The following is a 26,557-nucleotide window of genomic DNA, read 5'->3' as shown; positions in this document are numbered from 1 at the left end:
GTCTCTTGTCTGTGCTCCACCACAGAGTGCTGTGTGACCCTCCCAGAACTCCTTCCGTCTCTGGGCCTGTCTCTTCCTGGGGCACAAGGGTCAGGCTGGAGAAGGTCTGACCTGGGGGCAGGTGGTCCGTGGCTCCAGCTTTCCCCATGGACCAGGAAAGAGGGGCTGTGGCCTGATCCAGGACAGGCACACAGTGAGACGGTGTTCCCACTATGCCCCCTTACCAATGAAATCGTTGGATTTTCCAATGTCGTAATCCCAAACGGTGACCTCCAGGGACTTCTTGGCCAGGTCCCCATGCTTGATCTCGTAACAGAACTCCTGCTGGCAAGAAGGGAGTGTTAGGGCTGATGCCACGAGGCCTGGGCCTCGGCCGGGGGCCAGGAGGGGTATGAGGTGTAGGGAAAGAGGAGGGACAGGGGTGATCAGTGCTCAGAGTGGATGATGGGTGGATGCTCACATGTCTCGCCCACGTCCCCCTGAGCGCAGGACCTGCGCTCCAGCCAGAGGCTGCAGAAACGGCACCAACAGCTGGAGAGTGAGAGCCGGACCCTGGCTGCCAAGATGTCTGCCCTCGCCTCCAAGGCCCATGGCGTGGCCGCCTCCCCGGCCATCCTGGAAGAGACCTAGAAGCACCTCCAGAGGTGGGGTCTGTCCTCCCACCCACCTGTGTGTCACTCCTCCATGTGAATTTAAGGTCCCACAAGATGGCACCCACAGGACCGGGGTGTCCAGACCTCCTCCCTTATGAGTAGAGTCATTCTGGGATGGGAGGGTCGGAGACCCCATTATGCTTCCTCAGCAGGACCCCCACAGTGCGGTCAGGCGAGTCATCTAGGCCATGAGGTGGGGCCCTGGCGCCCTTCCACTGCCTCCCTTTGTCAGATGGGGCTTTGCTCTATTCCCTGGTCTTGTTCTTCACGGGCCCTGGCTTGGCCAAGGAGAGAACCAGGAGCCTTGTGCTCACTCTGTTCCCACCCTCTCCAATCTCTTCCTCCTCCTCCTAGGCTGGAGCTTCTGCAGGGGCATCTGGCCATCCGGGGCCTGCAGCTGCAGGCCTCAGTGGAGCTGCACCAGTTCTGCCACCTGAGCAACATGGAGCTCTCTTGGGTAGCCAAGCACATGCCCCATGGCAGCCCCACCAGCTATACCGAGTGCTTGAATGGTGCCCAGAGCCTTCACCACAAGCACAAGGTAATAGCCCTCTTCTTCCTACAGGATTACCGACATCCGCTTCCCAGACCTTAGAAACCCTCTGCCCCTACTCAGGTGTCCTGGCCTCTAAGCCCTCACCCCTGGGTATCCCAATTTCCAAATCTCTGCCCCAGCTATTTTGACCCTGGGGGTCTTGCCATGATTGGGTCCTGGAGCCACATCCATGGCTCTGCTCCGGACACCCCTGGGTTAAGAGCAGCAGCCTCTCAAGCCACTCTGTGGCAGGAGCTCCAGGTGGAGGTAAAAGCTCACCAGGGGCAGGTGCAACGGGTGCTGAGTTCTGGGCGGAGCCTAGCAGCCTCAGGGCACCCCCAAGCCCAACACATCGTGGAGCAGTGCCAGGAGCTGGAAGGCCACTGGGCAGAGCTGGAGAGGGCATGTGAAGCGCGGGCCCAGTGTCTGCAGCAGGCTGTCACTTTCCAGCAGGTAGGATGCAGAGAGGTGGGGTTGGGGGAAGAGGCAGAAGTCAGGGCTCCTTGAGGGGCCACCTGTGGGACTCTCAGGGAGGCGGATCAGTGGTGGGGGCTCTGGGCTGGGAGCTGATGGGTGCCCCTATGGGCACAGAAGCCCCTTTGATGCTGGAGAGCAGGGGCAGATGTCTCCAGGGCTGACGGAGGGTCCTGTCTGAGATCCTCCAGGTGAGTTGGCCCCACTCTTGGCAGTACTTTCTGGATGTGTCAGAGCTGGAGGGCTGGGTGGAGGAGAAGCGGCCGCTGGTGAGCAGTCGGGACTATGGCAGAGATGAGGCAGCCACCCTCAGGCTCATTAACAAGCACCAGGTACCACGTCCTGAGCCTCCCCTGCAGTGTGGTCTGGGTGATGATGGACCACGGGGAGAGGGCTGTCACCCTCCCTCTCTCAGAGGCACAGAGCCCTGCTCTTGCTTCCTGGAGACGCAGACAGCCCCATCCCCACTGCCCACCCAGATCCCACAGTGCCCCTTCTTCCAAGGCAACCTGGGCACTGTGATGTACACGCTTTCTCCCTTCATCTTCTTACGAGTCTTGCCTCTCCCTGTGGCCTTGGGGTTTCTCCGCCTCCTCTTGCTTCCTCTCTACCCCACCCCTGGCACTTTTCTCCTCTGTCAAGGTCACCTGCCCAGCCCGCTCCACATCTCCCACAGGTGTCTTCCTCCCAGGCTTTACCCGTCATCCTCTGAGTTAACCCAATGCCCTTCATGAAGCCGACCTCCTCCCACAAACATCCCCTGGCTGAAGGGAGGGAGGTCTCGAAGCCCCCTTCCTCACTCCTGAATTCGGACTCCCAGAACCACACAAGCTTCAAAGCCTGGAGCCCACGGCAGTCCCGGTTCCTGCTGTCACTGAACTGTCCTCCTGTCTGGGCATGTTTCCTGCACAGCCCCAGTTCCAGTGTGTTCTGCGACAGGACCTTCAGAGAAGGTCTTTCTAAAGGCCTGTAGCCTTGGCCTCATGGAGCACCCATCTCCCGGCTATACTGGACAGCTTGTTTAACTCTGCCTCTCTCTTACACATGGATGTTGGGGTCCAGTCTAATGCCTCCTGTGCCCTCCCTTCCTTGGCCCAGATTAGCCAGCATTCACCTTTCCCTGCTAAATAATGAGCCCTCAGTGGGCACAGACCAGGTGTTCACTTTATGGAACAATAAGTACTTACTCCATCAGTAATGGGTAGATGGATGCTGGGTGGGTGGATGAATGAGTTGAGGTAGATGGATGGGCGTGTGAGTGGTGGGTGAATGGATGGGGATTGGTGACTGGATGGGTGGGGGACGGACAGGTGGGTGGATGAGTCACCCAGGCTGAGCCTGGCATGGGTCCTCATGCATCATAGGCTCTACAGGAGGAACTAGCCATTTACTGGAGCTCCATGGAGGAGCTTGACCAGACGGCCCAAACCCTCACTGGCCCCGAAGTCCCTGAGCAGCTGCGTGTGGTATGGGAGAGGCTCCGGGAGCAGCTGCGGGCACTGCAGGGGTTGGCGGCCACACGGTGAGGACACCATAACCCCTCTCATCAGTGAGTACAGGAGGCCTAGCCACAGCTGACTGTTCCCATGCCATGGCCCAAAGTCAATCAGAACCCATGACCCCAGGCTGTAGAGATGCATTGGGAGAAGGGTGTGTGCTGCTCACCTCTTTCCATAAATTCTTCAGTGAGGCCCCACAACTCCCTGCAGTCCATCTCCCCACGTCCACACCCTCCTCTGCCCCTACACCTGCACTGCTGTGTCTACTGCTCCCTGAATCGTGAGCCGCAGGCTTGGACAGAGACCATGAGTAACCCCAGTTTTCAGACTGGCCCCTCTGGCTGGCCCGACTGGCCCCCAGGGGGGTGGGCAACTCACTTCTGGGGAACCACGGACTGTCACCACAGGGACCGGGAACTGGAGGGGACCCTGAGGCTGCACGAGTTCCTGAGGGAGGCCGAGGACCTGCAGGGCTGGCTGGCAAGCCAGAAGCAGGCAGCCAAAGGAGGGGAGAGCCTGGGGGAGGACCCCGAGCACGCCCTGGTGAGAAGAGGGCCAGGGTCAAGGAGGGTGCCCTGGGGAAGAGCCTATGGGGTGGGGAAGCTGGCTCTGGCAGGGTGGAGGAAGAAGGTGGCAGCAGAGCGGCGAGCCCTGGCTGAGGTGGGGCCTCCTGAGTGGAGCGGGCAGACGCCGTGGCTGTCCAAGCCCACATCACCCAGTTGGGCACTGAGGTGCCTCAATTCCCAGGCTGCTTGACGCCTAACCAGCCGGGGGCTACCCTGTCACCCACTCCCCTCTTCTCAGCACCTCTGCACCAAGTTTGCAAAGTTTCAGCACCAAGTGGAGATGGGCAGCCAGCGGGTGGCCACCTGCCGGCTGCTGGCAGAGAGCCTGCTAGAGCGTGGGCACAGTGCTGGCCCCATGGTCCGTCAGAGGCAGTAGGATCTGCAGTGAGTGCCCAGCGGGCCAGGCCAGCATGGGGTTTGGGGCAAGGAGCTGGGCAGGCAGGGCCCAGAGTGGTAAGAGGGGATGGCATGCTGTGAGGGCCACGCTGGCCCTGGCTGCCCACAGGGCTCTGCAGGGGGCCTAGCTGCAGAGAAGCTGAGCCCGCCACAGGATCTGGTCTGTGAAGGGAGGTGAGGCTGGGTGTGCAGGTCAGAGTCCTGCTCCCAGGATTGAGAGCAGGAGCTGTGGGAAGATGGTGGGGCCAGACATCAGGGCCTTCCCCTGAGCTACCCCAGCTCCTGTGCTCACTCGGGACAGCCCATGCCTCGTGTGGTTCCTAGCTGTCCACTTGGCTGATTTGGATCCACTCCCAGCCTGTGAGCTTTGAGGCAAGGTCATGACTTGCTCATAACCCCTAGCCCAGAGCCTGGCCTGGCAGAAGCCTTAGGAGCTCAGCCAGTTGCAGAGTTAGCGAGGAACGGAGAGATGTGGCCTCTGCCCACAAAGCGTCTGTGATCATAACCTGGGTGACGCACTATGAGTCAAAGCACAGGATGTAAGGAGTATCACAGCACAGATACCATGCAGTGCCGAGCATTACAGCAGCAAAGCACTGAATTCATGGTAAAGCTAGAAGACAGGCTCCCAGGAAGAAGGTGCGTAGGCAGGGCCACAGGCGGGAGAGGTTTTAAGAAGGAGGAGCTTTGGGCAAGTCCCGATACAACTCAGAGAGGAGCGGGCTGACCAGGCCTAGCGGGAGGGAGGAATGAGACGGCCCGGCAGCAGATCCCCGGCTGGTCTTCCACACGCCGTGGGCAGGGCCGCCTGGTCGGAGCTGTGGGAGCTGACCCAGGCCCGAGGCCACGCGCTCCGAGACGCCGAGACCACCCTCAGAGTTCACAGAGATCTCTTGGAAGTCCTCACCCAGGTCCAGGTGTGAGCCGGAGGGGTGGCTAGAAGTGGATACACTCCAGGCTCAGTGCCCACCCTCCATCCCGCATCTCCTCGGCATTCTCCCTTCCTCAGGAGAAAGCCACGAGCCTCCCCAACAATGTGGCACGGGACCTGCGTGGGCTGGAGGCCCAGCTGAGAAGCCACCAGGGGCTGGAGCGAGAACTCGTGGGCACCGAGCGGCAGGTGAGCCCAGCTGGCTGCCTCTCCGACCCAGGCCCCTGCAGCCCCCTCAGGCTGGCCCGCCTGTTCCTCTAGATTTTCCACTCTCCCTCAGAGCCTCCCATGGGCCTACTGTGCATGGCAGGACGTGGCCCAAGGGGGCCAGAGTTCCCAGGTGAGGGATACATCTGCGAGATAATCAGGAGGACATGACCCTTGCCTCCCTGTTCCCTGCCCCTCCCGCAGCTGCAGGAACTGCTGGAGACTGCAGGCAGGGTGCAGAAGCTGTGTCCGGGGCCTCAGGCCCATGCGGTGCAGCAGAGGCAGCAAGCTGTGACGCAGGCGTGGGCAGTGCTGCAGCGACGCATGGAGCAGCGCAGGGCCCCGCTGGAGCGGGCACGCCTCCTGGCCCGCTTCCGCACGGCGGTGAGGGCTCCTGCCCCTTGGGTGGCGTGTGTGTGCATGTGTGTGTGCTGCACCATGCATGGGCATGCACGCATGAGGCCCTCCAGCTCCGGAGGGAGAACAAGCATGGACTCGGGTGGGAGAGCACAAGCACACGGGATGTCAGTCTGGCTGGTCAGGGGCTGAGCACATGGGCGTAGCAGTGACACCTTAGGGTCTGGGTCAGTGCCAGCAAGGTGAGTGGCAGGGCAGTCATGCAGCGTCCCAGCCAGGGCTGGGAGTAAGGACTGCCAAGGAAAGCTCATAACTGGAGACCCAGATGTTAGACAGTGACCTCTGGATCAGTCAGTATCTATTTAATGTCTGTCTTCAGCTCCCTGCTGAAGCCACGGGTGGAGAGAGGAGGGCAATATAGAAGCTATGGACAGTGGAACTGCTGCCCTCATGGAGCCCTGCTTCCTGGGGAGATGAGCCCGAAACCCAGAGAATCAGACTGGGACAGTAGGTCCTGGCCACGGGATGTCCCCGGCATCCCACTGTCCTGGGACCTGGCAGACCAGGAGGCCCAAACTGACACTGCAAAAAGGCTTGAGTTTAGGGACCTAACTCTGCTGATTTGCTAGCAATGTGAGCTTGAGCAAGGCACTTAACCCTGGGTTTGTCATGCACTTAGAGTTTACAAGACTCTTTGTGCCATTTACCCTTCCTTCCTCCATGCAATGAGATATTTGGACAAGGGCCTGAAGTCCCTCCAGCACCAATCTTGTATAGTTGTACCCAAATCAGCAGAAGACTGTAAGGGTTAAATTAGTAATTCAGAGAACAAGGAGAGCAGTGCAATGTCAAATACCAGGGAAGGCTTTGCCAGGCAAAGGCGGCCAAGGGGCCTTTGAAGAGCAGGTGAACTTTCTTTCCCCATCAAGCAGTCTTGATGGGGCTGATCTTGCTAGCCGCCAGTCCTCTCATGGCCTCATCCAGGTGAGCTCTGTAGAGACGGGAAGGCAGGAGGAACAAAGGGCAGAGATGTGTCGTGGTGAGTGTCTGGCTCATGTAGGGGGTTCGTGGTTCTGGGAGGATCGGGTTGGATGAGAACGGAGAAACCAAGTGACAAAGGGCCACACGTGCCTCACCCGAGGCCCTGACCCAGGTCGGCTTGGGCTGTGTGAGTGGACTCAGGTGGGCTGCAGTTGCCTCAGCACCTGGTTTCCTGCTGCCCAGCCCAGCCCTCACCCGGCTCTCCCTCCGTGTCCCTGGGATCAGGTGCGTGACTACGCCTCCTGGGCAGCCCGCATGCGCCAGGACCTGCAGGTGGAGGAGAGTTCACAAGAGCCTAGCAGCGGCCCGCTGAAGCTCAGTGCCCACCAGTGGCTCCGGGCGGAGCTGGAGGCCCGGGAGAAGCTGTGGCAGCAGGCCACCCAGCTGGGCCAGCAGGCACTTCTTGCTGCAGGGACACCCACCAAGGAGGTGGACCCCCTCCCCTGGTGCCCCCACATACCCTAGCTGACCAAGCTTGTGCCTGGCCACCTGGTGCCCCGTCCTACTGTGCCATGCTGGCCTCTCCTCAGGAGCTTCCCTCAGGATCCAGTCCTCACCTCACCCACACCACCCTCCCCAGCTGAGGCTCCTCATGTGTCCATCCCCAGGTCCAGGAAGAGCTTCGAGCCCTGCAGGACCAGCGGGACCAGGTGTATCAGGCCTGGGCACGGAAGCAAGAGAGGCTGCAGGCCGAGCAGCAGGAGCAGCTCTTCCTCAGAGAGTGCGGCCGCCTGGAGGAGATCCTGGCGGGCCAGGAGGCAGGTCCCCTCCCGCCCTCACACTCCGCTCAGCCTCCTGCTCCTCCTTTCCATTCCCCTCTCTGCTGAGTCCCTTTCCTCCCGCCTCTCTGGCTTTTTCTCTAATATGAGGCAGCTGTGCACAAGTCCTTCCAGGTGGCCATGGTGAAGTGCTGAGGCCCCTGAGCGTCCACTGACATCCCCAGCCCCTATCCCAGACTGAGCCCCAAGGAAGTTGGCCAGAGGCTGGTCATGCTCCCCACATGGTGCAGAGGTTGAGGTGTCGCAGCCTCCCAACCTGGACTCCCACTCCTCACAGCTCCATGCCAAGCTCAGTGGGCACTCCTAAGGCCCTGCCATACCCAGAGTGCCCATGGGCACAGACTGCAGCTGGAGGGGCTGGCTGGCTGGAAGGCTTGGTGGCCTCTTTGACTTTTCTGTGGATCCAGGTCTCCCTGAAAACCAGTGCCTTGGGGAGCTCGGTGGAAGAGGTAGAGCAGTTGATTCGCAAGCACGAGGTCTTCCTGAAGGTTCTGACTGCCCAGGACAAGAAGGTAATGGAGTCAGGAGGCCTGGGCGTGGTCAGAATGTGGTGGTTGGGAGAGAGTCCTGAAGGGGGTCACGGGGCGCTTGGTGCGTTCCTGGAGGCAGTGCTGATGAGCCTGCGAGGCTGGGGGCCTGGTTGGGGTTGACTGAGCAAGTTGTACGTGTGGCTCAAGAAGAGGGCCCAGGGGGAGATGGGCCACACTGCAGAGACCCACACGGGGCATTCGGCTCTGTCCACACCGTGTGGTCCTTGGGGAGCAGACTGGTCTGGCTTGTGGCTGGGAGGATCAGACACCCCTCAGCCATATGGGGCTGAGGTAAGGGCTCCGGGGCCCTCAAAGAAAGGACTGTGAGCCCTGCAGGCCAGGCCCTGCCCCAGCCCAGGGTGGGAGAGCAGCAGCTGTGCCCCTGCCCCACAGGAGGCAGCCCTGCGTGAGCGGCTGAAGACGCTCCGGCGCCCCCGGGTGCGGGACCAGCTTCCCATCCTGCTGCAGCGCTGGGTGAGAGTGAAGGAGCTGGCGGAGAGCCGGGGACACGCCCTGCATGCCTCCCTGCTGATGGCCAGCTTCACCCAGGCCGCAACCCAGGTCAGAGGGCACCCCCAGCCCAGGGCCTTCCACTGGAACCACACTCGACAGTTTTCAGCCGCCTTCACACCGCAACACTGTGAGACGGAAACAGGTTCGGGGGTGGATGGCTTTCCCAGAGGCTGTGCTGGAGCCCAGAACATGGGATCTAAGCCCCTTTGCGTGGAGACCCCACCAGTGTCCCGAGCTCTAGCAGCGCCAGGGCAAGAGAGGTGGGGAAGGGAGCAGAGCAGCCCAGGGCCCCAGGAGTAGGGGCCACACCTCCAAAACGAGAGCCCACCCAAGGCCCTGCCTGGCTGCCTCCTGCAGCAACCTTCCGGAGCTGGAACCTTCAGGGCTCATTTACCAGGTGCTGCCCCTCCAACCCCTGAGGCCAGCCTCCTGGGAATGGCTGGGGGCTAGGCCTGTGGCGTCTGGGGCCTGAGGCTGCAGAACATTGCAGCATTCATGTCCCACCCCCACCAGGCTGAGGACTGGATCCAGGCGTGGGCCCAGCAGCTGAAGGAGCCGATCCCTCCTGGGGACCTGAGAGATAAGCTGAAGCCCCTGCTGAAACACCAGGCCTTTGAGGCTGAAGTCCAGGCCCATGAGGAGGTCATGACCTCTGTTGCCAAGGTAACAACAGGGCCCTCAGCCCCATGCCTGCCCCAAAGTGTGGCCCAGGGGCCATGTCAGTCTTAGGAGGAAGTGCAGCAGGCAAGATGTCCTGTGTCCCCTCTCTCCCTCCAGAAGGGAGAGGCTCTCCTGGCACAGGGTCACCCTCGAGCCAGAGAGGTCTCCCAGCAGCTGCAGGGCCTGCGGAAGCACTGGGAGGACCTGAGGCAGGCAATGGCCCTCAGGGGCCAGGAGCTGGAGGACAGGCGGAACTTCCTGGAGTTCCTGCAGAGAGTGGACCTTGCAGAGGCCTGGATCCAGGAGAAGGTGTAGCCCCAGCTGGGTGGGGGCTGAGAGATGGGGGGAGGAGCCCTCCCTTGACAGGAGGGATCCCCAGCAGCAGGTGCCAGGAGCCTGGGCTGGTGCTCAGAGCGCTCCCTCCCCACCCTCCGCCTTCACAGGAGATGAAGATGAATGTTGGTGACCTGGGCCAGGACCTGGAGCACTGCCTGCAGCTCCGACGGCGGCTCTGCGAGTTCCGAGGAAACTCGGCCGGGGTAAGGGGACCTTGCTGGGTAGAGGTTGGCCATGCATCCCGCACTGAAAATCCAACTGAGAGCAGGGAAAGAGTGTGGGCTGTAGAGCAGGGCGTGGGCACCATGCCTGCTCCTCCTACGCCCTCGGGCAGGCTCCCTCCTCTCACCCGCCTTCACTCCTTCCTCTTTAGAATGGGGGTAGCACCCACCTCAGAGGTAAGAGAGCACGTGTGTGGTGGCAGGTACGTGAGTCTCTAGCTGTGATAAAACTGCATAGACCTATCCCCCACTGCCCCGCACAGATGCGTACTTGCAAAAACTAATAAAATCTGAATGAGGTCTGGTCTAGTTGGTAGTATTACACCAACGTCAGCTTTGTGGTTTTAATGTTATCATTATATAGGATGCTGCTGTAAGGGAAGCTGGGGAAGGGCACAGGGACCTCTCTGCAGGACTTTGGCAATTTCCTGGGCATCTATAATTATTTCAAAAAATCTTAAAATGATAGGACATATGCCTGGATGTGGCAGATAATCAGCGCCCACCTTCAGTGTGACTATTTCAGCGTCTCAGCGTCTTCTCCTCACCCTACACCTGCCCCCTCACACATACACACACCAAACATCTATTTCTCTTATGTGTGTGGCAGATAATCAGCGCCCACCTTCAGTGTGACTATTTCAGCGTCTCAGCGTCTTCTCCTCACCCCACACCCGCCCCCTCACACATGCACACACCAAACATCTATTTCTCTTATGTGGTATACAGGGGAAAAAAATGGCAAATGTATTGACAATCAGGTGTTAAAGACCAAATGTGCTAACCTTGTCCCCCGGTACATGTATGTATTACTTTTTAAGAGGCGGCAGTGCTTACACCTAAGACATCCCTTGTTAATGGTGGAATTTCACAGACGCTGTGCCAGATGCTGCAGTAGGAAGAGAGCTAGACTCTAAAGGAGCTGGGCTTGAATCCTGGCTCTGCCACAAAGGAGCCAGGTTAGCCTCTGAGCTCTGCTCCGGCATCTATAAAAGGAGGGGAATGTCCTTCCCTGCCTACCTTGCATGAGGCACTTCATAGGAAAGTGCTTTGGAAATTTAAACAAGCTCTACAGATGCCAGAGGCAGGAGATCTGCAACCACACCCTGCGGTGGACCCCCTCCCTGTGTACCTTTAAACCCCATCCAGTGTCCAAGCAGCACCAGCCTCAGCTCAGACGAGTCCTGGGGTGGGGACACCCAAACCCCAGGAAGCCAGAGCTCACTGTTCCATTCCACAACCTCCCTTTGCTTCTCTTCAACCAAGAAGCTGAATTTTCATTTTAAAAGTTTCTGTGGCTGGGCACAGTGGCTCACACTTGTAATCCCAGCAGTTTGGGAGGCCAAGGCGGGCAGATCACTTGAGGTCAGGAGTTTGAGACAAGCCTGGCCAACATGGTGAAACCCCATCTCTACGAAAAATACAAAACTTAGCCAGCCTTGGTGGCAGGCACCTGTAGTGCCAGCTACTCGGGAGGCTGAGGTAGGAGAATCGCTTGAACCAGGGAGGTGGAGGTTGCGGTGAGCTGAGATTGTGCCACTACAACAACAGTGCAACAGAGGGAGACTAGGCAACAGAGGGAGACTCCGTCTCAAGAGTCTCTGTTAGTGAGCATGTGCCCACTCTCCCCCTCCTACATGGTACCCAGTGCAGGGATCCCATTTTCTGGCCTTAGAGATGACTCTGGGGCTGCAGGCTCCAAGCTGATCTTGCTCACTTCACCTGGACGGGGTGACCTCAGGGACCTGCTGCAGTAGAGGAGGCAGGAGGCAGTTCTTCCCACTGCCCAAATATGCAGTTCCTCGTGCTCCGGGGCCCAGGCATGCTTCCAGTGCCTGCTGAGGTGGGAAGAAGGGGCTCTGCGTGGGGGGTGCCAATGCCCTCACCCATACCTCCCCTGCAGGACACAGTGGGTGATGCCTGCATCAGGAGCATCAGTGACTTGTCACTGCAGCTCAAGAACCGGGACCCTGAGGAAGTCAAGATCATCTGCCAGCGGCGAAGCCAGCTCCACAACAGGCCAGTCCCAGGCTGGGGAGAACCAAAGGGCCGGGAAGAGGGGTGGAAGGCCACCTCAGGCTCCACATGACACCACCACCCCTTGGCCAGGTGGGCGAGTTTCCATGGCAACCTGCTCCGGTACCACCAGCAGCTCGAAGGGGCCTTGGAGATACACGTGTTGTCCCGAGAGCTGGACAATGTCACCAAGAGGATTCAGGAGAAGGTACGTGGTGGAAAGAGGTCCCAGTGGGGGCTGTGAGCAAATGCAGTCAGGGGAGGGGGCGCTGCCTAGAGTCTCCCATGCGTCTCCCCGCTCACTGGCCTCTCCTGTTCAGCTGGGTACTTGGAGGTGGGTCCCAGCAGTCTGCACCAGGGACATCTGATGGGCTGGCCCTCGGGATCAACTCAGGACCATAGAAGCACCCATTGCAAGCTCAGTGGGGGATTCCCTGTCTCCTTTCTCCCCCAGATCTGGTCCCCAGATACATGGCAGGTCCAGAGGCCAGAAAACACACACTCTGTTTCCTCCCATCCCTGAGGAAGCCCAAACCCTCGGGAGGTTTGCCCTGGGACTGTGTACATAACCACAGAGCTCCGGGCTGGAATCTGGCAGAGTTAGAACCCGGTCTAGGAAGCCCTTGTGTGAAACAGGTGCTGCTGCCTGTGCTGGGCATGCCTGGCTGTTTCCTCCGCTGGCTTCTGCCCTCAAATGACGGCACAGGCCTGTCTGTCCACCTTGCTCTATTTTCTTTCTCGCTCCTCAAGGGATGAGACTGTACAGGGAAGCAGCACACACGTGAGGTTCTTCCCTCAGAGGAGACTCCAAATCCAGAGTTGCTCCTCAGAATCGTCCCCCTCACATAAGGAAGAGATCTCTGGCCCTCAAAGTCGGGGCCAGGAAATCACGCTGGGGACTTGCTGTGCACACAGAAGCCACTGGTTGGGCCCTTTGCCAGGAAGGAGGAGCCGAAGCAAAGGCCCAGCAGGTAACTGGCCGTGCCCCTCCTCCAGGAAGCCCTGATCCAGGCCCTGGACTGTGGGAAAGATCTGGAGAGCGTGCAGAGGCTGCTGCGGAAACACGAGGAGCTGGAGCGGGAAGTGCACCCCATCCAGGCCCAGGTGGAGGTGCGTAGCTGGCTGTAGAGCTGGGCCCAGGGCATCTCCTCAGTAGGACCCTGGGCACAAGTGGGGAGGAGGGGCTTTGGGATGCCAGGGTGGCCCAGAGCTCCCCTGCCCCAGCCTCTGACCCCGGCTTCCCCCACAGTCCCTAGAGCGTGAAGTGGGCCACCTCTGCCAAAGAAGCCCTGAGGCAGCCCGCGGCCTCAGGCACAGGCAGCAGGAGGTGGCTGAGAGCTGGTGGCAGCTCCGGAGCAGGGCCCAGAAGCGGTATGAACCCGCAGGCCTTGCCCTCGCCGACCCATCCTCCAGCATCTCAGTCCCCACAGCTCCCCTCAGCCCCTGTGTTCCCCTAGGATTCCTTCTCCACCCTTCAAATAACTGTACTGTCCTCCCAGTAACTCCCAGCCTGTGGGCCCTCCTGTGGTTGAGGGGATTAAGGGACAGAAGACACCAGTGGGCATGGGGGAGAGGGGTTTGAAGGCCTGACGACTAGCTGATGAGCGCTGTGGGCAGGAGGGAGGCGCTGGATGCCTTGCACCAAGCTCAGAAACTCCAGGCAACACTGCAGGAATTGCTGGTCAGCGCCCAGAGGCTGCGGGCTCAGATGGACACGAGCCCCGCTCCTCGCAGCCCTGTGGAAGCCCGGCGTATGTTAGAAGAGCATCAGGAGTGCAAGGTGAATGGGCAGCTGGCCCAAGCCTTTCCCAGGCTCTCAGCTCTGCCCTGCCCTCCCCTTCCTCTCATCTCCTTGCTCTTGGGCCTCCTGAGTGTCCCGCCCTGCCTATCTCCTCCAGCCTCCCACTCCTCAGCTGCTTCCCCACCTCTCTCCAGCCTGCTGGGCTGCTTCCAGCCCCCAGTGATCTGAGCCCAGTCCTGTTCCAGGCCGAGCTGTACTCCTGGACAGACAGCATCAGCCTGGCCAGAAGCACTGGGCAGCGACTGCTCACAGTGGGGCACCCCTTCAGCTCTGACATTTGCCAGGTGCTGGCTGGCTTAGAACAGGAGCTGAGCAGCCTGGAAGGGGCCTGGCAGGAGCATCAGCTACAGCTGCAGCAGGCCCTGGAGCTACAGGCAGGCACAGTCCCATCCCCAGCCTGCATCTTGCCCCCCCGAACAGGGCCTGCGCTGACCCCACAGCCTCTGGTCAAGGCTAAGACTGGAGGGGCTGCTGTGCCAGGGACTTCCCCACCACTCAGCACTCTTGCCTTCCAGGACCCTGGTTCCCTAACCTGTGCCACTGGAACAGTCACTCCAACTGCAGTGGCTGGACCCTCCACCGACTGTCTCTTGCCTTTTCCTTTGTTCTCAGCTGTTTCTGAGCTCAGTGGAGAAGATGGAACGTTGGCTTTGCAGCAAGGAAGACTCCCTAGCCAGTGAGGGTCTATGGGTAGGTGCCCAGCAGGAATGGGCAGGAGGGGGGAATTACAAGAGCAGCATTAGGGGTCAAACCAGCCAGTGCTGCCTGAGCTCCCTAGGCCAGGGATCCTCCCCTTCTGGGCCATCTCCCCACCCTGGGCCACATCCGTCACTGGGCAGTTACTTACCCGTCATCTAGAGCAGTTCCCATGCAGCTGTGGGCAGGCCCCACCGCGAACACCAAGGAGCTTCTAGAGTGCCTGTGTGGGCCTGACCCATTCTTGCCACCTCACCCCTGCCCTCCTCGCTTCCCAAATGCCTAGAGGTTGGCTTTTCCCGCCACTGCCCCAACCCTGAAGCAGACGAGTATAACTTATAGGAGACCTCAGAGGATAACTGGGGACTAACATGGTCCTCCAGGGAGTGCAGAGGAGGGAGCTTTCACCTTACATGAAAAAGCTCTGCTTGCCTCAGAGATTCTGGCTCTTGATCCCTAATCCAAATGCCTCCCCTGGCTGGGAATCACTGTCCTAAAGCTGGAAACAGCCTTGAGGCATGTGAGGGATGTGTTTGGGCAGAGCAGCCGCTCTGTGGATGAGCATTTGGTAGGATGGTTCTAGGTGGGAAGGCAGGTAGCCTGGGATGGGAGGGGGAGGCTCATGGACAGTATTGGGTTCCCCACTCCCACCAGGACCCCTTGGCCCCCATGGAGCCCCTTCTGTGGAAGCACAAGATGCTGGAGCGGGACCTGGAGGTGCAGGCGGGAAAGATCAGTGCTCTGGAGGCCATGGCCCACGGCCTGCACCAGGGTGGGCACCCCGAGGCCCAGAGTGCCCTGGGCAGGTGCCAGGCCATGCTTCTGAGGTAGTGGTGGCTCTGGGGTGAGGGGTGCTGTGGGCAGGCTGGCACAGGCATCTGGCATCCCGGTTCTTCCCTTCCCACCCTTCCACTACTTGGCCCAGGCTCACCAGCCTTGTCCAAGGACTGAGGTCAGATGCCGGGGATCCCCACCACCCCTGGCCCTGCAATGTGTCTGCCTGTTATGGACATCAAACACCACGTGGAAAATCCCACTTCCTTCTTCATTCAGTTGAGATCAAAGGGAGTTTAAAGAGAGGCTTATGCTAGGAGACCAAGAGGAAATCATCTCACGAAACGGAAGGTCGCAGGGCACAGAGGTCAAGCATCGGCCTTCCAGGGTCACAGCCCTGAGTCCCTGTGCTGCCCACTAATGGCAGGACTCAGACAAGTTCCTCCTCACGGCAGCTGAGCCTCACATCCTGGGCTTTAACAGCTGTGATGAGGACGAAAGCACTGTGCTGGCCCCACAGGCAGGCTAGCAGAAGTCTTAGCTCATCTAACTGAAGTTCAGACACAGATGCATGTGACCTGCATGGCCCATGAGACCCCAGCTCTGCAGTTTTTTTTCCCTGTAAAAGCTCATCAGGTTTGGCTGCTTCATGCAGCTCCTCAGACTTTTAGATCAAGGCAGGTATGGTCAAAAGCCAGATCCCAGACTGGTGGAGGCTTTTGTCCTTCTCAGAGAGCCGATCAGAGAGCCAACCAGCACCCACAAATGCCATGGCTCCTTGTGCTGGTGTCCTGGCGGTGGTCGGGGCCACCCCCTCTCCATTCTTGCAGGTGGACCACACCTGGGTACCTGTGGAGGTCTTTGAATTAACAGAATGCAAACTTTGCTTTGCTGGTCTCTGTCACCACCCCCTCCCCCAGTCACCTTAGGTGGTTCCTGGCAGGCTCAGCTTCCCCCAGCACAGTGCCACCCTGACTTCTAGCCCCTGGCTTCTGCCCTCCTGCAGGAGGCAGATCGTCCCCCTGTGCTTGTGTCTGCCCCAGTTGCCTCCTCTCATAAGGTCACACTGGATTAGGACCCACCCATATGACCTCATTTTCACTTAATTACCTCTTTTAAAGAGGCTGTCTCCAAAAACACTTCTGGAGTTAGGCCTTCAACATAAGAACTCAGGGGTACAGGCTGGGTGCAGTAGTTCACGCCTGTAAACCCAGCACTTTGGGAGGCCGAGGTAGGTGGATCATTTGAGGTCAGGAGTTCAAGACCAGCCTGGCCAACATGGGGAAACCCTGCCTCTACTAAAAATACAAAATTTAGCTGGGCCTGGAGGTGTGAGCCTATAGTCCTAGCTACTCGGGAGGCTGAGGCAGAAGAATTGCTTGAACCCGGGAGGTGGAGGTTGCAGTGAGCCGAGATTGTGCCACTGCACTCCAGCCTGGGTGACAGAATGAGACTCTGTCTCAAAAACAAAAACAAACTTGGGGGTACAAAATCCGGCGCATAACAGACACAAATACAGAGGGGGAGTGCAATGTACCTTTATTCCAAAGGAAACTCCAGACTCGGAGTATATTCATACCCGAGAAAGCCTAGGCTGGACGGGCACCCCACCTGGCCCCGGGGGTGGCTCCAGGCCCATAAGCCTCTCCTCCTGGCAGGAAGGAGGCGCTCTTCAGGCAAGCCGGGACCCGCCGCCATCTCCTGGAGGGGCTCCGGCAGCTGCAGGCCTTCCTGCAGGACTCCCAGGAGGTTCGCCTCGCTTGGAGAGGGAGGCGGTCATGGTGGGGAAGGAGTCGACCCAGGGAAAGGCCACCCTTCCTCTGGGGTATCCCAGAGGTCAGGGGAAGGGGAAAGCCCTGGACAGCAGGCCTGTCCTCCCCACGTGCCCAGGTAGCTGCGTGGCTGAGGGAGAAGAACCTGGTGGCCCTGGAGGAGGGTTTGCTGGACACAGCCATGCTGCCAGCACAGTTACAGAAGCAGCAGAATTTCCAGGCGGAGCTGGACGCGAGCATGCACCAACAGCAGGAGCTGCAGCGGGTGAGGCCCTGCAGGCAGGAGGGTGGTGGGACAGCTCTCCAGGCAGAACACAGGACAGTGCCCCAGAGCTGGTGCTGAACCACAGTAACGTTGGCCAGCGTTATCCAGTACTTTCTGTGTGCAGGCACCTGGCTAAGCGGTTGTTTAGGCAGAAGTGTAGTGAGAAGAAGTTGCTTTCCGGCAGCGGGGGGGGGGGGGGGGGGGGGGGGGGGGGGCGGCGGGCACCTTCTCCAAAAATGGCACCTTTTCAGTAATTTTAAAGATAACATTTTGATGTGAACAGGACATAGCCACCAGTCCTGTGAGCGAAGGAGTCAAAACATAGCCACTTTGAGACAGGGTCTTGCTCTGTCACCCAGGCTGGAGTGCAGTGGCAAGATCTCAGCTCACTGCAACCTCCGCCTCCCAGGCTCAAGTGATCTTCCCAGCTCAGCCTCCCAAGTAGCTGGGATCACAGGCCCACACCACTACATCCAGCTACTTTTTTGTATTTTTGGTAGAGATGGGGTTTTGCCATGTTGTCCAGGCTGGTGTCAAACTCCTGAGCTCAGGCGATCCACCTGCCTCAGCCACCCAAAGTGCTGGGATTACAGGAATGAGCCACTGTGCCCAGCATAGCACTTTTTAAAACATTCTCTTTTCCACCTGCAAAGGCAGGTCCTGACCCCAGGCTGGCTCCCTCTGATATAAATCACCCTGCTAAGTATTTTACATGACTTATCTCATTTAAACAAAATAACCATTATTTTCTCTATGATACGGATGAGGAAAATGAGGCTTAGGTAAAGAAAGTTGCTCAAGATCATGCAGCTGGACCGCAGGGACTCTGCAGCTCTAGTGCTGGTGGTCAGAGTCAACACAAGTGCCCTGGTACTGGCAGTCCTGAGTCCACAAGGTGTGTTTCATGTTGTGGCTGCAGGAGGGACAGAGGCTGCTGCAGGGGGGCCACCCAGCCTCGGAGGCCATCCAGGAGCGACTGGAGTAGCTGGGAGCACTCTGCGGTGAGCTGCAAGACAACTTCCAGAAGGTGGCCAAGCTCCAGAAGGCCTGTGAGGTGAGGTTGTGCAGGCCGAGGGGTGGCTGGCCGGGCTCCAGGCCACTCCCCTCCTGCCTACCTCACTTCCTACCCTAGGCCCTGCGTCTGCGGCGGAGCATGGAGAAACTGGAGAACTGGCTGGAGCCCATCGAGGTTGAGCCGAGAGCCCCCACTGTGGGCCAGGCCCTGCCTCGGGTGGGCGAGCTCCTGGGCACACAGAGGGAGCTGGAGGCAGCAGTGGACAAGAAGGCCAGGCAGGCTGAGGCACTGCTGGGCCAGGCCCAGGCCTTTGTGAGGGAAGGCCACTGCCTTACCCAAGATGTGGAAGAACAGGCCCGGCGGCTGCTTCAGAGGTAGATCCACCCGTGCCCTCAGCTTCTCTTCCCTGCCTTCCTGGAGGGACCCCCACCCCTGCCCTCTTAACTGATGTCTTCTCACTTTCTCCCCTTGCCCATGGTGAGGGCCACAGCTGGGTGATCTGTGTCACCAGGTATCCCTAATACTGACACCCTGGTCCCTGCCTCCCTTGGTCCCACCCTCCACCGCTGCAGGTTCAAGAGCCTGAGGGAGCCCCTGCAGGAGCGCAGGATGGCCCTGGAGGCCCGGAGCCTCCTCTTGAAGTTCTTCAGGGATGCCGACGAGGAAATGGCCTGGGTGCAGGAGAAGCTGCCTCTGGCCGCTGCCCAGGACTGTGGCCAGAGCCTGAGTGCGGTGCGGCACCTGCAGGAGCAGCACCAGGTGTGGGCCCACCCGGGAAGGGCCGGCCTCGCACGTGAGCAGGGCTTCTCAGCCAAGGAAATGGCACTCTCTGTGGCCCAGCCAGGAACTCTCTGCCTGTGGGGGCTTTGGGGATGCCCTGGATTCTTTGGGAGTCATGGGGACAGGGAACTCCTTGGGGACAAGTTAGTGGGGTCCCGTGAAACTTCAAGCACAACTGTGGGAGTCCCCCAAGGGTCAGCGACATCCGCATCCTCCTGCCTCCTCCCCCACAGAACCTGGAGAGTGAGATGAGCAGCCACGAGGCTCTGACCCGGGTGGTGCTGGGCACTTTGCCGCCCACGAGGTGGCCGCCCGGGTGCAGCAGCTGGAGAAGGCCATGGCCCACCTGCGGGCAGAGGCGGCTTCTGCTGCAGCAGGCTCAGGAGGCCCAGCAGTTTCTGACTGAGGTGAGGGGAGTGATGGGCAGGGCACAGCAGGCAGGCCTGGAACACAGGGCGAGTGCGGCCGGGAGGTCACTCCGGGGCTCCTGGCCTGGGCACCTTTCGTCTCCTCCACTCAGTGGTCTCCTGCCCCCAAGGGCTTCCTTCCACATGTTTCCCAGAACACAGCTGCTGGCTGGGTTGGCTTTTGTCTTTTTTCCCTCTAGATCAGTGGTTCTCAACCAGGGCTTTACATGAGAATCACCTGGAACCTTCACTCGGACAATTATACCTCAATTACTTCACAATGGTGAATACAATTGTAAAGGAAGAAAAACTGAAGTAAATAGGCTAATAAATGAAAGGGAGAAACACTGCAAGGAATATTTGCTAAAACTTGGTTTTAAGTGACAAAATCTATGCCTATGAACCAAGAATAAAATGTCTATTTTGCATGGAAAAAAACAATCACCTGGACCCTTTACAAAACACTGCCGCTCTGGCTGTGTTCCGGACCAGATGAGGCTGCTTAGGAGTGGGGCCAGGCCGAGGGAGCATGACAGCTCCCAGGTGATTCCCCTGTGCAGCCAGGCTGAGAATCGTGGCTGTAAATCCTGAGCCCTGGAGGGTGCCCCGGGAAAACGGATCTCCACTCTGTCACCCCCAGCTCCTGGAGGCGGGATCCTGGCTGGCTGAGCGGGGCCATGTCCTGGACAGCGAGGACATGGGCCACAGTGCTGAAGCCACACAGGCCCTTCTGCGGCAGCTGGAGGCCACCAAGAGAGACCTGGAAGCGTTCAGCCCACGCATCAAGCGGCTGCAGCAGACAGCAGCACTCCTGGAGAGCAGGAAGAACCCAGAAAGGTGGGCGGAAGCCACACCATTCGGGAAGGAGCAGAGAGAAGCCCCCTACAGAGATGGCAGGAGACTGCTCCAGCCTGGAAAGGAAGGGCTGCAGTCCAGACTGTCGCTCTCTTCCCACAGCCCCAAGGTGCTAGCCCAGCTGCAGGCAGTTCGGGAGGCCCACACAGAGCTGCTGCGGAGGGCGGAGGCCAGGGGGCACGGCCTGCAGGAGCAGCTGCAGCTACACCAGCTGGAGCGAGAGACCCTGCTCCTCGATGTCTGGCTGACCACCAAGGCGGCCACCGCCGAGTCCCAGGACTACGGGCAGGACCTGGAGGGTGTCAAGGTGAGTTACTCCTGAGCAAACCTCACGGGGAGTGGGCAGAGGCTGAGGAAGGCCTGCCTTGGGATGAAAGGTTTGCTGGGGAGTCAGCAGAAAGGAGCCTGGAGAGGGTGTCCTAGGGAGGATCCCGATGGTTCCAGAACCTGGGCTGAGGGATTTCAGAGCCATCAGAGTCTGCTGAGCTCTTCATGAGCTTTGAGAGCTCATGATACCATCTCGAGTGACCCTGCTGGGTCTCATACCTTTGCAGGTGCTGGAAGAGAAGTTTGATGCTTTCAGAAAGGAAGTGCAGAGCCTGGGCCAGGCCAAGGTGTATGCCCTGAGGAAGTTGGCAGGCACCCTGGAGCGCGGTGCACCCAGGCGCTATCCCCACATCCAAGCCCAGAGGAGCCGCATTGAGGCCGCTTGGGAGAGGTTGGACCAAGCAATAAAAGCCCGCACAGAGGTAGGTGATCACAGGCCGGGCCAAGCTAAGGGGTGTCAGAGTCTTCAAAAAATCCCTCTAAGCCCTCCTTACCACAGGCTTTGGTTCCAACAAGACACACACCCTGCTGGCCTCAAGTGAATGCGCCTTCTCCCTCACCTGCTCAGCTTTCTTCCAGGAATTGGCTGCAGCCCAGGACATTCCATCTCTGTAGGTCCTGGGCTGGGGCTGCCTCCTGAGCTGACCCGGTCCCCCAGCCCCATGAGAGGCACTGCAGGTGGTACTGCCAGGGCCAGCCAGATCCCCGAGACCCGGCCTGCTCCCTCACGTGGACCCAACACCTCGCGTCTGCCTTTCCCTGAGATGCACGAGGCCCTCTCCTCTCCCCGCCCTCCCCACCCCCTGGCCTGCCGCAGACCCGTATCATCACGTTCACTGAGGGCTGCAGCATGGAGGATGGTTTCTGTACCTGGGGACACATCAAGCCCCATGGTCCTCCTTGTTCAAAAGGAGGTGGCCCAGAAGGCCATGTCTCCAGGGAGAAAGGAATCCTGGGAGCAGAGAACAGCCCTGACCAGGTCCTTTCTCCTCTCCCAGAACTTGGCTGCAGCCCATGAGGTCCACAGCTTTCAGCAGGCAGCGGCTGAGCTCCAGGGAAGGATGCAGGAGAAGACGGCCCTGATGAAGGGAGAGGACGGAGGCCACAGCCTGTCATCTGTGCGGACCCTGCAGCAACAGCACAGGCGCCTGGAGGTGAGGCCCACGCCCTGCAGCCTGCCTGTCTGAGCCCCTGCCCGAAGGCGGTGGCTGAGGGGATCTGTCTCAGCCCTCCCACCCCAGCCTGCTTCAGCGTCTTCTCCAGAAACCCAGATCCTTCCCCGAGGGGCCCTAGGACTTGGCCCAGCTTGTGCAGCAGAGTGGAGGTGGTTCCTCAGAGAGGCCTGGTGCTCCTGAATGCAGAGCACGCATCGGCTCAATTGGGGGACTGAGGCCTGATCTCATGCTCTGGTTGCAGAGAGAGCTGGAAGCTATGGAGAAGGAGGTGGCACGGGTACAGACGGGGGCCTGCCGACTGGGCCAGCTACATCCTGCAGCTCCGGGGGGCCTGGCCAAGGTGCAGGAGGCCTGGGCCACCATGCAGGCGAAGGCCCAGGAGCGAGGCCAGTGGCTGGCGCAGGCTGCACAGGGCCATGCCTTCCTCAGGCACTGCCAGGAACTGCTGTAGGTGTCCTACCTCAGCTGCCGGCTCAGCTCTACCCTGTGGGGTGGGGGTATCCTGGCTCTTGGGGGAGCTGGACCCTCCCTCCCCTGCTCCCCAGCCAGCCCTGACAACAGCTCCCTTCCCTGCCCCACAGAGCATGGGCACAGGAGAGGCAGGAGCTGGTGTCCTCCGAGGAGCTGGCTGAGGACGTGGCGGGGGCTGAGCAGCTCCTTGGGCAGCATGAAGAGCTGGGGCAAGAAATCAGGGAGTGCCGCCTTCAAGCCCAGGACCTGCGGCAGGAAGGACAGCAGCTGGTGGACAACAGCCACTTCATGTCTGCGGAGGTGTGAACTCAGAGGGTGGGCCTGGGATTGGGCTCGGGATACAGCCTGATTGCCCAGGGCCCCTCACAGGCATGGAAACCAGCGGGAAAGGAAGGCTGGGCGCAGGCAGGGAGAGAGGCTGGGAAGGGGCAGGTGCGGGTCTCACAGCCTTCCCTCTGCACTTCCATTAACACTTGGCTCTCCAGCCCTGCCCTGCCCATGGTGGGAGCCCTACCCAAGCTGTCACCCATAGCAGCCCCTCCCCACCAGGTGACAGAGTGCCTGCAGGAGCTGGAAGGGCGGCTGCAGGAGCTGGAGGAGGCTTGGGTCCTGCGCTGGCAACGCTGTGCCGAGAGCTGGGGCCTGCGGAAGCTTCGGCAGAGGCTGGAGCAGGCTGAGGCCTGGCTGGCCTGCCGGGAGGGCCTCCTGCTGAAGCCCGACTATGGGGTGAGTGGGGGTCCTGCCCCTTAGCTGGCTACCAGGCTCTGGGCGCCCCCCAAGCTGGGCCTCACCTGAACATGCTTCTCCCCAGCACTCAGTGTCAGATGTGGAGTTGCTGCTGCACAGACACCAGGACTTAGAAAAGCTGCTGGCAGCCCAGGAAGAGAAGTTTGCCCAAATGCAGAAGACAGAGGTGACGACTGCCTCGGCTAGGGGCTGAGGGCTGGTGGGGGAACAGTCCCTCTCAGCCTGCAAGTCAGTGTCTCCCAGGGCACTGAGCCCTCACCCGGCCCTGCCTTACCTGCTCCTTTCCCTGGCCAGCTGCGGTGGTGGGAGAGGCACCATTGTGGACTGGGTGTGAGCTTCCAGAGCCAAAGCTGAAAGAGCTAGTGATGGGGAGGCAGGCCCCCTCTGACCGGGAGGGCTGGGGAAGGGGAGGTAGACGGGAACCCGAGGTGTGGCTGGTCTCCCTGACCTGGCTCACCTTGCCCACCTTGCCCACTCCCCAAGATGGAACAGGAGCTCCTGCTGCAGCCACAGGAGCTGAAGCCCGGGAGAGCTGGCAGCTCGCTGACATCCTTTCAGTGGAGGCCCTCTGGACACCAGGGGCTAGGAGCACAGCTGGCTGAGACGAGGGACCCCCAGGCAGGTGTCCCCATGGGGCTGCAGGCACCCCCGCCGTGGTCTCCCTGGAGCATGCAGTGGGGCTGGGGCTGTGGGGGTGAGGGCCCACACCCTGGAGCCAGTGCTGGGAGCCCGGGCACAGGAGCTGAAGGTCATTAGGAATAAAGATGGCTGTCTACAGCCATACCACCCTGAACATGCCCGATCTCATCTGATCTTAGAAGCTAAGCAGGGTCAGGCCTGGTTAGTACTTGGATGGGAGGAATAAAGAGAGCCGGGGGCAGTGGGTGCCTTGCCCACCTTCCTGAGGGTGCTGGTCCTGACATTTCTGGGCCCCATCTTGCATTTTCAGGATGCAAAGGGTACCCCCACCATGGAGGGGTCTTTGGAGTTCAAGCAGCACCTGCTGCCTGGCGGGAGGCAGGTGAGTGCCTGGAGATTCCTTCTCCAGGCAGCTCCCCACTTGCAGCAGCACTTGAGTGGCTCAAAGAGCCATCTGGGCCTGGCACCCTTGCACTGTGAACTTGGGCAGATGCCACCCCCCACCATGCTGTCCAGGCAGTTTGGCTCCTTGGGACCCTTCCCAGCTTCTGCCACCACCCCCACCTACCCACCCCCCCAGGAGGTGCTGGGATTCCTCCTCCCTACCTGCTCTTCCCCTTCTGCTTGGTTTTCCGTCAGAGCCCCTCTGTGGCTTCCCTTTCCCCATTGGGACTTTGGTCCAATCCACCGCTTTTCCTGGGAAGCTCCAGACACACGGTGAGGCGTGGACAGGCCCTAGCTCTGGCTTCCTGTGTGTGGCTCATGCAACCTTCCCGCCTCCTCTCCACAGCCTAGCTCGAGCTCCTGGGACAGCTGCCGCGGGACCTTGCAGGGCAGCTCTCTGAGCCTGTTCCTGGATGAGAGGATGGCAGCGGAGGTACCAGGCGGGGTAGGGGAGATGCAGACATCAGGGTGCTGGGAAACAAGGCAGAGGGGCCCCAGGACAGAGGGACCCCACAGGGAAAAGCTGAGATGGCCACAGTGACCCCTGCCTCTCATCTCTCCTCAGAAAGCAGCTTCCATAGCCCTCCTTGACCTCACGGGAGCCCGGTGTGAGAGGCTGCGGGGCCGCCATGGCAGGAAACACACATTCTCCTTAAGGTGAGTGGAGAGACATGGACTCCGGCATCGCCCCCAGCAGCCACCTGGCTCAGCGGGGGCTGGAGGCGTGGGGGTCCCCAAAGGGACAGTGGAGTTTGACCTGTGACTGTGTGGGTGCCAGGCTGACCAGTGGGGCAGAGATCCTGTTTGCAGCTGCCTAAGGCTGTGCTGAGCCTCCAGAAGCTGGAGGAAGGAGCAGCCAGACCTGGCGCCTGCAGATGGTCTGGGCCGGGCTAACAGTGGTTATTCCCTTGCTCTGCAGCCCAGAGTCTGAGCCCAGAACTCAAAGCCAAACCTGTCAGCTCTCTGAATGAGTGCACGACCAAGGATGCCCGGCCTGGATGTCTACTTAGGTGGGACACCTGGGTGGGGGAAGCAGGGCGGGGAGCCCTGGGCTTCAGTGGCTGGCAGGCACTGTCCTCTGAAGCCTGAGGTTCTGGGCCTCAGACTTACTCTGTTGGGCTGTAGGGAAATGCTATTGGAACCCTCAGCTGCCCCTGCCCACTCTCAGCTGAGAGGAATCCAGGCCACAAAGCCCAGATTTCCACAGACTCAACAGTGGTCCCCTCCCAGGGCTCACTCCATGCTCTGGTGTGGGGACCCTGTAGACGAAGTTGCCCGGGCTCCCTGTGCCCTTCCTGCTCGGCTGCTTGTGGGAGGAGCAGCCAGGTTTCCCTCTGCCCAGTGCTGAGAGCCTGCCTGGGTTTGTTTCCCACGCACTCCTCACTTTCCTCCCTCCTCTCCCCTCTCCAAGGCACAGCACATTGGCAGGATGGCCAGACCCTGCCCCACCCTTGTTCCAACCTGTTCTCTACCTGGTCCTCCCCTGCTTTCCCCAATCCCCACTCCATGGCAATGGAGAGGGCCAGCACGTCCCGGCCTGCAGGCCAGGGAGGAGATGCGAAGGTGGATGTGCGGGGGCAGGAGGCTCTTACCTGGCTCCTCAGTCCCTCCTTGTAGATCCCAGCATCATTTCGATGCTCAACCCCCCTCACCCACATCTCCTTCCCTTCCAAACCAGAGGGCTTCAGGCTCTCCAGGGGGAGGGGACACCTGAGGTTAGGTGAAAGTGGAGGAGGGACCGGAGACAGGCAAATCCTCCATGCATGGGCCCCATGCCAGGATGTGCCTAGACGTGCACACGCATATACAGCCGTGTGCCTGGAGGGCTCATACCATGAGGGGTGGCAGCCACGGCTGTGGTCTCCAGTGTAACCATCTGCTCCCAGTCCTGCAGAGCCCAATATATGATTTAGATGATGTGTTGCTGATGGGACAGGCCTTGTCCTGGACACAGGGGCTCCTGAGGCTACCAGGACAGCTATTTTTTCTGCTGTCTCTAACCCAGGGCTGGGGCCGCTAGGCCAGCTGACAGACGTCGAGTTGGGTTATGAAAGTCGAGGCAATTCCCACCCACTCACCCGTCACTGTGGTCGCTGCCGCAGCGCCTGTCAGCTCTGGAATCCACTCCCACGCTTATTCTAGGAGGCTGGCTGGTCCAGGGGAGGGCAGGGGCACCAGTGTTTGTTTGGAGAAGATTCTGGGGTGGCCATACCCTACTAAATTCATTCCGTTTTCCCAACAGGTCTGATCCCTGAGGTGAACCCCAGTGCAACACCAAACTTCAGGGGCACAAGCGAGGACACATCTAAGGGACCAGAATGGGACTCAGCTACAGGCAAAAGGGCTCCTTCCTGTGGCTGCTTCAACCCAGTTCCCCAGGCCCAGCTTCTGGAATAGACAGTTCCTTCTGGTTAGATGGGTCCTACCATGTGGCAGGAAACAGCCATTGCCTGGCCTCCCCCTGCATTCCTGTCTGGGTGAAGAGGAGACGTGTTACGGCAGAGCAGGTAGGCAAGGCCAGGGCTACCCCAGGCCCATGTGGCCTCCTCCTTGCTTGGAAGGGATGACTCTGAGCACAGGTAGACGCAGAGAATGTGCTCTTCAAGGAAGAACACTGATGAGCGAGCTCTGTACCAGCCCTTGCCATGTACAGCCAAGAGCCTAGAATGACATGG

General features: G+C 59.9%; 1 protein-coding gene across 1 annotated transcript; it reads left to right on the top strand.

Annotated features, from left to right (window-relative positions):
* The first annotated feature begins 297 nt into the window (after positions 1–297).
* Positions 298–26,443, top strand: LOC117978083 (spectrin beta chain, non-erythrocytic 5-like). Its single transcript, XM_063607207.1, is given in 49 exon segments — positions 298–309; positions 490–644; positions 1,008–1,194; positions 1,441–1,641; positions 1,878–1,994; positions 3,027–3,184; positions 3,569–3,704; positions 3,966–4,111; positions 4,926–5,040; positions 5,133–5,243; positions 5,466–5,645; positions 6,885–7,088; positions 7,268–7,417; positions 7,846–7,950; positions 8,362–8,529; positions 8,995–9,144; positions 9,259–9,450; positions 9,585–9,680; positions 11,602–11,717; positions 11,808–11,922; positions 12,711–12,824; positions 12,964–13,085; positions 13,332–13,494; positions 13,701–13,889; positions 14,128–14,205; positions 14,866–15,038; positions 16,644–16,734; positions 16,876–17,022; positions 17,942–18,076; positions 18,155–18,411; positions 18,610–18,796; positions 19,051–19,093; positions 19,096–19,171; positions 19,173–19,224; positions 19,865–20,061; positions 20,182–20,386; positions 20,634–20,828; positions 21,405–21,560; positions 21,823–22,028; positions 22,163–22,352; positions 22,602–22,778; positions 22,864–22,965; positions 23,283–23,417; positions 23,749–23,820; positions 24,229–24,315; positions 24,448–24,539; positions 24,661–24,704; positions 24,736–24,892; positions 26,125–26,443. Coding segments are annotated over 49 exon segments (6,669 nt in total). The 3' UTR covers positions 26,138–26,443.
* Positions 26,444–26,557: the final 114 nt, after the last annotated feature.

This window comes from Pan paniscus, chromosome 8 (assembly GCF_029289425.2).
Source record: "Pan paniscus chromosome 8, NHGRI_mPanPan1-v2.0_pri, whole genome shotgun sequence".
NCBI lineage: Eukaryota > Metazoa > Chordata > Mammalia > Primates > Hominidae > Pan > Pan paniscus.
This window is presented reverse-complemented; position numbering and strand designations above follow the sequence as displayed.